The 12,853-nt window shown below is 40.2% G+C and overlaps 1 protein-coding gene across 2 annotated transcripts in view; it reads right to left on the minus strand.

Moving 5' to 3' along the window:
- Positions 1-12,853, minus strand: part of fhip1b (FHF complex subunit HOOK interacting protein 1B) — a 189,410-nt gene that overhangs the window by 13,770 nt on the left and 162,787 nt on the right. For both annotated transcript variants that reach the window (XM_039744021.1, XM_039744022.1), the window contains exon 11: positions 10,349-10,511. In XM_039744021.1, the coding sequence (XP_039599955.1) occupies positions 10,349-10,511 (163 nt within the window). The remainder of the gene's footprint in view (positions 1-10,348; positions 10,512-12,853) is intronic.

A 12,853-nucleotide genomic window follows, 5' to 3' on the forward strand; every position in this document is an offset into this window, starting at 1 on the left:
ATTGCATGGACAGAGAGTGTAAATAAATATAAAAAGGCCCTCTTTAAAGCTCGCTCAGAATACTATTCTACATTAATAGATAGCAATAATAAAAATCCTAGGGTACTTTTTAGAGCAGTGGCTAAATTAACAAATGGGAATTCAGATCAACAGTGCAAAATACCAACAGATATTAGCAGTACAGACTTTATGAACTTCTTCAATGAGAAAATTAAAAATATAAGATCCCAGATCTCAGCATCACAGTACAAACCAAATACTAGCTTAGCAGACCCTGTCGCACATTGCATTCAGCACTTTAATAATTTTAATCCTGTAACTGAGCAGGAAGTCTTAACTTTAATTACTAAAATGAAGCCCACTACTTGTTCCCTAGATCCAGTGCCAACAAAACTAGTAATAAGTGCAATGGATGTTCTTGCAGCCTATTCTAACCATTATCAATAGTTCATTACTGCATGGCACCGTACCTGATGCACTAAAAGTGTCAGTCATTAAACCTTTACTTAAAAAGTCAGACCTAGACCCACACATACTAAATAACTATAGGCCTATTTCAAATTTACCATTTCTCTCTAAAATACTAGAGAAAGTAGTCGCCAGTCAGCTTCAGTCACACCTTACGCATTACAATTTATTTGAGAAATTCCAGTCTGGCTTTCGACTGGTCATAGTACAGAAACGCACTAACACGGGTTGTAAATGACATTCTGATATCCTCTGATGAAGGAAATTCCACTGTAATTATGTTGTTGGACTTAAGTGCAGCATTTGACACCATTGACCATTCTATTTTACTGCACAGGCTAGAAAACGATGTTGGGCTTACAGGCCCCGTGCTCGCTTGGTTCAGTTCTTATTTATCAAATCGATTCCAGTATGTACAGAAATGTGCAGACAGTACTCCATCATTATACACAGAAGTTCAATATGGTGTCCGCAGGGCTCAGTACTGGGACCTTTACTGTTTTCACTTTACATGCTTCCACTGGGATCTCTCATTAGGAAACATAATGTTAATTTTCACTCGTATGCAGATGACACCCAGTTATACCTTTCATTTAAATCAAATGAAGTTTCTCCGATGTTGTCTTTAATTAGTTGTGTTAGTGAATTAAAGGAATGGATGAATGAGAACTACTTGTCTTTAAATACAGATAAAACAGAGATGTTAATTGTTGGAGGGAATGACGCTGATCACAGCAATATTTTGTCATCATTTAACTCAGTTGGAATCCCAATTAATTTTACTGAATCAGCCCGCAATCTAGGAGTTATCTTTGACTCTAGCATGTCATTTAAAGCATATTACAAAGTCGTCCAAAACATGTTTTTCCATCTTAAAAATATTAGGAAATTAAGGCGCTTTCTAAATAAACAGGATTGTGAGAAATTAATTCATGCATTTATCTCTAGTAGGATTGACTACTGCAATGCGGTGTTCACTGGCTGTTCAAACTGTTCTCTATACAGCCTCCAGTTAATCCAAAATGCGCTGCAAGAATTATTACAAGAACAAGAAAATATGAACACATAACCCCAGTTCTTAAATCTTTACACTGGCTCCCAGTTAAGTTCAGGGCAGATTTCAAAATCCTCCTTTTAACATATAAAGCATTAAATGGCCAAGGTCCGCTTACTTGTCTGAACTTATCATGACTTACAAACCTGAGCACATTAAGATCTCAAGATGCCGGTCTGCTTAGGATTCCAAGGATTAATAAAATAACAGTGGGAGGTCGAGCTTTTAGTTACAGGGCCCCTAAACTGTGGAATGGTCTTCCTGCTTCCATAAGAGATGCCCCTCGGTCTCAGCCTTTAAATCCCGGCTGAAGACTCACTACTTCAGTTTAGCATATCCTGACTAGAGCTGCTGATTAACTGTACATACTGCATCTCTGTTGTTAGTCATTAGCACTATAACATAAGTAACATGATAATTATATTTGAATACTAACCCTCACCTATTCTGTTTTTTTTTCTCGGTACCCAAATGTGGCCATTGGTGCCACGGCCCACCTGCCAAGTTGTTTGCCTGCCTATGGTAAAGTCATCCCTGATGGAGGATCACAGGAATCATGGGAAAGAGGGGTCCTTTCATCGGAGCAACGTTTCAGCCGTGGCATGGCCAAATGGAGATGCAGCTAGATGGATGAGGTCTCCAGGACTCTAAAAATATCCAAACCTAATTATGTCATATCATCTACTGTTAAACCGTAATTCTAAAATTTTTATTATGCTGTCTTAAGGAATTGTTCTGTTGTGTATATTGTATTGTATTGACCCCTACTTTTGACACCCACTGCACGCCCAACCTACCTGGAAAGGGGTCTCTCTTTGAACTGCCTTTCCCGAGGTTTCTTCCATTTTCCCTACAAGGTTTTATTGGGAGTTTTTCCTTGTCTTCTCAGAGAGTCAAGGCTGGGGGCCTGTCAAAAGGCAGGGCCTGTTAAAGCCCATTGCGGCACTTCCTGTGTGATTTTGGGCTATACAAAAATAAACTGTATTGTATTGTATTGTATTGTAATAAAGCGCGTTCCTACGACTGATCATTTCGACTACCCGAGCGAAGCCTTGATAAAAGCATGGTTTTGTGCACACTGAAAAGCAAGCAAAATTAGATGCATTACAGAAAGCGGACTTTGTGGCTCTTACTGGGGATCATTGGACTTCCGTGACCGTTAGTAATTCTAAATACATCTAATTACAAAATGTTCAATGATCACACTGTTTTAGCCTAATGTACAAAATAATTTTGGCTAATGTTACTCAGAGTTTAAAGAGTAAGCTGGTCAAATTACCTTTTATGTTTCTGACTTATTTTTTTAAGAAGAAAACTGCACTTTATGTTGAAATTTTGGTTATTATTATTTAAAGACAATACTATTCTGAAAATGTACTTAAAGTACTTAAACTACCACTTTATTTTTAAGTCTGCCCAATTTTAACCAGGGATGATATTTTTGTTTCTGTTTTGAATTCAAATGCAGTTTAAAAGCTTTTTTCAGAAATTAAAACAGCTTCAGTTTACAATATTCATGTCCATGTCTATTATTTGATTCTGTAAGCCCACTAAAACCGTTTTAAATTAAAAAAAAAAATTTTGATTTGGGGCAAATTTACGTAGGCGATACATATGATTAATCAAGATTAATTCTTACACAGCCTCTAATTAATTGGATTAATTTTTAATCGAGTCCCACCCTAATATATATATGTAGATATATATATGTAGATTTGTATATATATGTGTATATACAGTATATATGTAGATATGTATATGTTGTATATACAGTATGTATATATGTGTGTGTATATATACAGTATGTGTATATATGTATATGTATATATATGTATGTGTGTATATGTATATATATATATATATATATATAACTGTATATATGTATGTGTATAGATGTGTGTGTATATATATATCAGCGGCAAAGACTCTAACGATGCGCCACGGCATGTTGTTCGTTTATTTGGCAGTATGTAGATCGGGGTAATTACATTCAAGGCATTCATAGTCTGAATCACAATCCGATCGTATGGGTGGCTACCTACCAGGTAACGCTTGTGGTTGGTCAGCAAGTCGGCTAACGTCCGCCACGGTGCCCTCTTTCAGTTGCGAGAAGCAGATCATAGAATGGTTGAAATAGTTTTTACTGTCAAATAATGCAAAAGAGAACGCGACACGTGTTTCGCCCTAATTCTGGGCTCATCAGGCGTACACACTCACTACACTCCCTCTCAGGAATGGAACCTCGGAGATCAGCGTCAGATGCAAAGCCTCTAATATTGCGCCACAGCGTGTGGCTCATTAATTTAATTACATTCAAGGCATTCATAGTCTGAATCACAATCTGACTGTATGGGTGGTTACCTACCAGGTAACGCTTGTGGTTGGTCAGCAAGTCGGCTAACGCCATGGCGTGTGGTTCGTTTATTTGGCAGTATGTAGATCGGGGTATATATATACATATATATTCTTCCCTCACTCGTGAACAAGACCCCGAGATACTTGAACTCCTCCACTTGGGGCAGGATCTCTCCCCCAACTCTGAGAGGGCACTCCACCCTTTTCCGGCTGAGGACCATGCTCTCATATTTGGAGGTGCTGATTCTCATCCCAGCCGCTTCACACTCAGCTGCGAACCGATCCAGAGAGAGCTGAAGATCACGGCCTGATGAAGCAAACAAGACAACATCATCTGCAAAAAGCAGTGACCCAATCCTAAGTCCACCAAACCGGACCCCTTCAACACCCTGGCTGCGCCTAGAAATTCTATCCATAAAAGTTATGAACAGAATCGGTGACAAAGGGCAGCCCTGGCAGAGTCCAACTCTCACTGGAAACGGGCTTGACTTACTGCCGACAATGCGGACCAGGCTCTGACACCGGTTGTACAGAGACCGAACAGCTCTTATCAGGGGGTCCGGTACCCCATACTCCCGGAGCACCCCACAGGATTCCCCGAGGGACACGGTCGAACGCCTTTTCCAAGTCCACAAAACACATGTAGACTGGTTGGGCGAACTCCCATGCACCCTCCAGGATTCTGCTAAGGGTGTAGAGCTGGTCCACTGTTCCGCGACCAGGACGAAAATCAATTTCCTCCTGAATCCGAGGTTCGACTATCCGACTGACCCTCCTCTCCAGAACCCCTGAATAGACTTTTCCAGGGAGGCTGAGGAGTGTGATCCCTCTATAGTTGGAACACACCCTCCGGTCCCCCTTTTTAAAGAGGGGACCACCACCCCGGTCTACCAATCCAGAGGCACTGTTCCCGATGTCCATGCGATGTTGCAGAGACGTGTCAACCAAGACAGTCCTACAACATCCAGAGCCTTAAGGAACTCTGGTATCTCATCCACCCCCGGGGCCCTGCCACCAAGGAGTTTTTTGACCACCTCGGTGACTTCAGTCCCAGAGATGGGAGAGCCCACCTCAGAGTCCCCAGGCTCTGCTTCCTCATTGGAAGACATGTTAGTGGGATTGAGGAGGTCGTCGAAGTACTCCTCCCACTGACCCACAACGTCCCGAGTCGAGGTCAGCAGCGCACCATCCCCACCATATACGGTGTTGACACTGCACTGCTTCCCCCTCCTGAGACGCCGGACGGTGGACCAGCATCTCCTTGAAGCCGTCCGAAAGTCATTCTCCATGGCCTCTCCAAACTCCTCCCATGCCCGAGTTTTTGCCTCAGCAACAACCGGCCGCGTTCGCTTGGCCTGCCGGCACCTATCAGCTGCCTCCAGAGACCCACAGGACAAAAAAGTCCTATAGGACTCCTTCTTCAGCTTGACGGCATCTCTCACCACTGGTGTCCACCAACGGGTTCGGGGATTGCCGCCATGACAGGCACCGACCACCTTGCGGCCACAGCTCCGGTCAGCCGCCTCAACAATAGAGGCACGGAACATGGCCCATTCGGACTCAATGTCCCCCACCTCCCTCGGAACGTGGTTGAAGTTCTGCCGGAGGTGGGAGTTGAAGCTATTTCTGACAGGGGACTCTGCCAGCCGTTCCCAGCAGACCCTCACAACACGTCAATGTCCAGCTAAAGGAACATAGTGTTCCCGTGGAACCCGTGCATGCAGTGTTTGATGCCTCAAATAAAGAGGAAGACGAGCTGTTTGTTGATGCAGTAAGAAAGGAATCGATAAATGAAACCTGTTATCTTTACAACGGTTGACAAACATGGAATGTAACTTGAACACAACACATCCTCCAAATACAACCCTGATTGAAAGAAATAATAATGATCAAATCCTTGATGACAGCAACACTCATAACAGTCACAAAACAATTACATTCACAATCATGTTACGTTATTTTTAAAATGTTCCCTTTTCTTTTTCATAACTTATTTAACACACTACTTCTCCGCTGCGAAGCGCAGGTATTTTGCTATAGAATATATATATAGAATGGAGGCAGGCTCTGCATCGGTCTGTCGTGGTGAAAAAGGAGCTGAGCCGTAAGTCAAAGCTCTCAATTTACCAGTCGATCTACACTCCTACCCTCACCTATGGTCATGAGCTATGGGTAGTGACTGAAAGAACGAGATCGCGAATACAAGCGGCTGAAATGAGTTTCCACCGCAGGGTGTCTGGGTTTTCCCTTAAAGATAGGGTGAGAAGCTCAGTCATCTGGGAGGGGCTCAGAGTAGAGCCGCTGCTCCTCCGCATCGAGAGGAGTCAGATGAGGTGGCTCGGGCATCTGATCAGGATGCCTCCTGGACGCCTCCCTGGTGAGGTGTTCTGGGCACGTCCAACCGGGAGGAGGCCCCAGGGAAGACCCAGGACATGCTGGAGGGACTATGTCTCCCGGCTGGCCTGGGAACGCCTTGGGATTTTCCCGGAAGAGCTGGAAGAAGTGGCCGGGGAGAGGGAAGTCTGGGCCTCTCTGCTTAAGCTGCTGCCCCCGCGACCCAACCTCGGATAAGCGGATGAGGATGGATGGATGGATGACTTCTTCTACCGTGTGCTTTGTTTCCGTAGTAGCTGCACTTATGAATATGCTTGTATCTGTCACACGCTTCATATTGTTTTGCTGCCTTCTCAATTGTGTAATGCTTTTTTGTTCTGTGCTCTTTGGAGCTCTTTCCACGGCTTTATTTAATGTTAGCTAAGTTTCGCAGTTTCGCTGAAGTTGTGCCAAACGCCACCCTGACCATCTCATCTTCCTTTCCATGAGCACAGCCCTTTGCGGCAGAGTGTTTCTATTGGATTGCTGCTGATGAACGGCCTTATATGGGCAGGCACTCAATTACGTGGAAGGTGTGATGATGCGAGACGCAAGACGTAACTCCGCCTCAGACGGCGACCGAGCTGCCCACAATGGCCGTATACAGTATACGAAAGTAGGTTCCAGTTATGACCATTACGCGTAGAATTTCGAAATGAAACCTGCCCAGCTTTTGTAAGTAAGCTGTAAGGAATGAGCCTGCCAAATTTCAGCCTTCTACGTACACGGGAAGTTGGAGAATTAGTGATGAGTGAGTGAGTGAGGGCTTTGCCTTTTATTACTATAGATGTAATGGATTCTGTGTCCTGTCGGAGGAAGAGAAAGCCCGGAAGCACGAAGTGATTCACACACATAGAGCACATAGAAGATCAAATACAAAACAAAGCATTTAACGTGCTACTTTAGTTACGATGGGATTTGAGAAACTAGTAAATTCAACAATTTTAAGATGAAGTTTATGATGTTCTACTTTAAAGACAAAATAAACTACGTGATTAAAGTGGAAATCTCAAGATTAAAGTTGACATTTCGTGCTTTTTTCCCCACTGTGTCCCTATTTTTTGTCTGTACCCTAATAAGCTTTCATATGACACTCAGACAGTGGGCTACGACTCGCCTTTTCACGGCGACTTTGATATCTGACAATTTCTTTTTTATTGTGGGCACTGTGCGACTTTGTGAACTTTTTCCGACACTCTGTCACTTGATCAACTTCCTTTTGTTGTTTATACCACTGTTTAAACCAACAAATGGTAAGTTTCTCTTTGCCTCCACTTGGTATTCGTTGAAATTCTTCTATTTACCCTCTTGCTTTTCCCATTGTTTTTTCACAGAAAGCTGAGCTTAAGAGCTACAGTATATACATACATGTGTACATATATACACGCACACATATACTATGGGGTGCCAAACAGGCAAATACATTGATTTTCTGAATATATAAAGTCGGCGTCAGAATATATAAAGTCAAAACTTGAATATATAAAGTCACTGTCGGAATATATAAAGTCAAAACTTTTTTCTGAATATATAAAGTCAAAACTTGAATATATAAAGTCAGCGTCGGTATATATAAAGTCAAAATTGTTTCTGAATATGTAAAGTCATCGCTGGAATATATAAAGTCAAAACCTGAATATATAAAGTCAGCGTCGGAATATATAAAGTCAGCGTCAGAATTTATAAAGTCATTCCTGATTATATAAAGTCAACATCGGAGTATATAAAGTCAAAGTCAAAATATATTGATTGAAACGACTCTGAACTGAACTAAATTAACAAAAATGTATTCAGAAAAATAAATTAAAAAAACACTGTTCGGTTAATGTTTTGAAAATGATGCATGTGCCCTGCCCAGGATTGGTTCCTGCCTTGTGCCCAGTGTTGGCTGGGATTGGCTCCAGCAGATCCCCGTGACCCTGTCCCCAGCGCTGACTTTGTATATTCCGACACTGACTTTATATATTCAAGATTTGACTTTATATATTCCAGCGCTGATTTTATATATTTAAGTTTTGACTTTATATATTCCAGCACTTACTTTATATATTCCAACTCTGACTTTATATACTCAAGTTTTAACTTTAAATATTCCAACGCCGTCTTTATATACTCAGGTTTTGACTTTATATATTTGGACCGTGACTTTATATAATCAAGTTTTGACTTTATATAGTTAAATTTAGTCATCATTGCATATATTTTTCTTCACCACAGCAGAAATTTTTCTGTAACCTTCCCCAGATTTATGCCTTGAGACAATCCTGTCTCGGAGGTCTACAGACAATTCCTTTGACTTCATGCTTGGTTTGTGCTCTGACATGAACTGTCAACTTTGGGACCTTATATAGACAGGTGTGTGCCTTTCCAAATCATGTCCAATCAACTGAATTTACCACAGGTGGACTCCAATTAAGTTGCAGAAACATCTCAAGGATGATCAGGGGAAACAGGATGCACCTGAGGTCAATTTTGAGCTTAATGGCAAAGGCTGTGAATACTTATGTACATGAGCTTTCTCAATTTTTTTTATTTTTAATAAATTTGCAAAAAATCTCAAGTAAACTTTTTTCACGTTGTCATTATGGGGTGTTGTGTGTAGAATTCTGAGGAAAAAATTAATTTATTCCATTTTGGAACAAGGCTGTATCAACAAGATGTGGAAAAAGTGATGTGCTGTGAATACTTTCTGGATGCACTGTGCATGAGGTCCCAGGGGTTTGGGGGAGGAGAAAGCGACTGACGTAGGATGACATACTGTGCTAGGAGGATAATAAAATCCTCAGGACCACGACTGCACTTTGGCTCTGAATCCACCAGTTGTTGACCTATCCCTTGATGAATGCGCCTCTCAGAGAGGAGATCCTCCAGCTGAGGGAACAAATTGAGACCCTTACAATGAAGCAGTGGTTTGGTATTTAGTGTTTTGCTGGTTCAGACAGAAATATTTACTTTTTCACAAGGTAAGATGTCAAGCAGACTCCTGTTATTATGTATTAAGCTTAAATACATATTCATCAGTACCTGAATAAAATTTAATGACTAGTTATTGAAATTCTGGTTTTTTTTTTTAAAAAAAGCCTAATGTAATCATATATTTGTCACATGTACATTCATAGTAGACACAAGATTTTATTATGTCCAGGTCTTACCTTCTTAATTTATTTTTTATTGATTTTATTAAAAGCAAGTAATATCCCATTATAATCAAATCAAACTTAACAAATCTAAATTCAGTTCAACCCCCAACCAAGAGAACAAGAGGAAGGCCAACAGCCATAGTAAAAGTTTAAGACTAGAAAAGAGGGAAGAGAATCCTTTTACCCAATATAAATGCTTATTCTAAAATTTTATTGATTAGATCCTGCTAGGTTTTAAAAATGTTTTGAACAGATCCTCTCAAGTAAGAATTAGTTTTTTTTTCAAATTTCAAATAGTATAGAATAGCAGTTACCCACTGACTTAAAAGAGGTGGGCTAGAATTCTTGCAGTTGAGCAGGATAAGTACTAGCAGTGAAGTAAAGGCAAGTACAGTTTGTTTTTCCTTTCTCTACTTTAAACTCATCTGGGAGTACATCAAACACAGTTGTTAATGGATTAGGAGTGATTGTTAATTCACAATAACTAAAATTAAATAATGTTGGTTGTGCCACTATAAACAACCACTAGAATAAGTTTACCAAATTGGATAAAATTAGGTTTAAAATCTGATTTCATATTGTCTATACTAGGAATCATGTTGATTCCATCCAGTTATACCACTGTAGGTAGAATTTTCTTACAAATATAATTTTGTAACAATTGTAAGGCAATTCTTTCCTAGATACACTGGTTATATTTATCATGACTATTATTTACATGTAATAGCATCAAACAAGGTTTGTTCTGCTGATAGCTCAGGCAAGCATATATCACTGTGGGTTTTATTTCTAAGGACAAGTAACACCAAAGGATAACAGGGTTCAAACATACAAGAGAATGTTGACTGATAATTCTTTTTGACTGAATTCAAATACATTCACATGAGGTTATCTGGCTGCTGCTGCAAGCTGCAAAAAGTTTAATACTTATTTTCTTTAACCTCCTATCCATACTTACCTAGTGTTTCAGATCTTCGTAAATTTGGCAGAACAGTGGGTGATTCAGCCCAATCCACTTTTCCCCGTGCCACTAGGTACTTTCTGGCTTTACGTAACATTCCAGGAAAATCCTCTTGTGTAGATGCAAAGACTTCAATCTTGTTTTTTACTGAGCCCAAGACCTAGGAAAACAAATATTGGCCTGTTAATAGAATATCTAATCCTTACTAATACAGTTGTGCTTGAAAGTTTGTGAACCCTTTAGAATTTTCTATATTTCTGCATAAATATGACCTAAAACATCATCAGATTTTCACTCAAGTCCTAAAAGTAGATAAAGAGAAACCAGTTAAACAAATGAGACAAAATATTATACTTGGTCATTTATTTATTGAGGAAAATGATTGAATATTACATATTTGTGAGTGGCAAAAGTATGTGAAACTTTGCTTTAACCCCCTTTGCAGCAATAACTGCAACCTAATGTTTCCAGTAACTTTTGATCAATCCTGCACACCGGCTTGGAGGAATTTTAGCCCATTCTTCCTTACAGAACAGCTTCAACTTTTGGATGTTGGTGGGTTTCCTCACATTAACTGCTTGTTTCAGGTCCTTCCACAACATTTCAATTGGATTAATGTCAGGACTTTCACTTGGCCATTCCAAAACATTAACTTTATTCTTCTTTAACCATTCTTTGGTAGAACGACTTGTGTGCTTTTTAACGTGTTATGGAGCACATGCATCGAAGCTTCTCAGCTGTGCTTGTGCTAAGAAAAGGAAACATTTTAAAAATAACGTAACACGATTGTCAATGTAACCTTTTGTAAGTAGTGCCTGGAGGATTCAGAGTGTGGAGAAACTCTATAGAGCGTGTGTATTAACTTGTGGATTTTTCTGTAAGTATTTGGTAGCAGCGTCACAAAGTTGCTTCCGCAAGACTGCGTTAGCTGCGGAGCTCAGCTCAGAGCGAAATGAGGTGAATGGGAGGGGAGATGATGACGTGACTCCCCCACCCGCCTTAACTGTCAATCCCCCCACAAACACAGTCTCTCGGAATTTGCATAAGCACAGCCCTTCACCTGCAATTTTAACTTAGTTACAAAGTGATCAAAACTCTCGTTTATATCCTGCGTCCTCTCATTAAACTTGTATCCTGCATTAGCTGTGGGCATGACAAACGCCAGCAGCAGCCTGTCTATGAACTTAATTTAAAATTTAGGTTTACACCATGCTTTTTTTCCGAAGTAGCTGCACTCATGAATATAGTTGTATATGTCACTCGCTTGCTTCTTATTTTTTCCCTGCCTTCTTAATTATATAATGCATGTTTTCTTTAGCGCTTTTTGGAGCTCTTCCTTGTTTTCTATGTACTGCATTGACAGTCAGTTCACGTGATTACGTGGGAGGCGTGATGATGTCACACGAAACTCCGCCCCCCACGGTGAGTGAGGGCTTTGCCTTTTATTAGTATAGACTAGCAAAATACCCGCTTCGAAGCGGAGAAGTAGTGTGTTAAAGAAGTAATGAAAAAGAAAAGGAAACATTTTGAAAATAACGTAACATGATTGTCAATGTAATTGTTTTGTCACTGTTGTAAGTGATGAGTGTTGCTGTCATATATACAGTACTAGCAGAATACCTGTGCTTCGCAGCGGAGAAGTAGTGTGTTAAAGAAGTTATGAAAAAGAAAAGCAAACATTTTAAAAATAATGTAAGATGATTGTTAATGTAATTGTTTTGTCATTGATATGAGTGTTGTTGTCATATCTATCTATTTATATATATATATATTTATATATATCTGTATATATATATATCTGTGTATATATATATATATATATATAGATATATATCTATACTAATAAAAGGCAAAGCCCTCACTCACTCACTCATCACTAATTCCCCAACTTCCCGTGTAGGTAGAAGGCTGAAATTTGGCAGGCTCATTCCTTACAGCTTACTTACAAAAGTTGGGCAGGTTTCATTTCGAAATTCTATGCCTAATGGTCATAACTGGAAGGTATTTTTCTCCATTAACTGTAATGGAGTTGAGCTGCAATGATGGGGGCGGAGTTTCGTGTGACATCATCACGCCTCCCAGTAATCACGTGAACTGACTGTCAACGCAGTGCGTAGAAAACCAGGAAGACCTCCAAAAAGCGCTTAAGAAAACATGCATTATATAATTGAGAAGGCAGCGAAACAATAAGAAGCGGCGAAAGTGACATATAATACCATATTCATGAGTGCTGCTACCTCGAAAGAAAGCAAGGTGTAAACCTAAACTTTAAATTAAGTTCATAGACAGGCTACGCTGGCGTTTCACATGCCCACAGGTAATGCGGGATACAAGTTTAATGAGAGGACGAGGATATAAGCGAGAGTTTTGATCACTTTGTAACTAAGTTAAAATTGTAGGTGAAGGGTGTGCTTATGCAAATTCCGAGACTGTGTTTGTGGGGATTGACAGTTAAGGCGGGTGGGGGAGTCACGTCATCATCTCCCCGCCCATTCATCCCAT

The sequence above is a fragment of the Polypterus senegalus genome, chromosome 2, assembly GCF_016835505.1.
Source record: "Polypterus senegalus isolate Bchr_013 chromosome 2, ASM1683550v1, whole genome shotgun sequence".
Classification (NCBI taxonomy): domain Eukaryota; kingdom Metazoa; phylum Chordata; class Cladistia; order Polypteriformes; family Polypteridae; genus Polypterus; species Polypterus senegalus.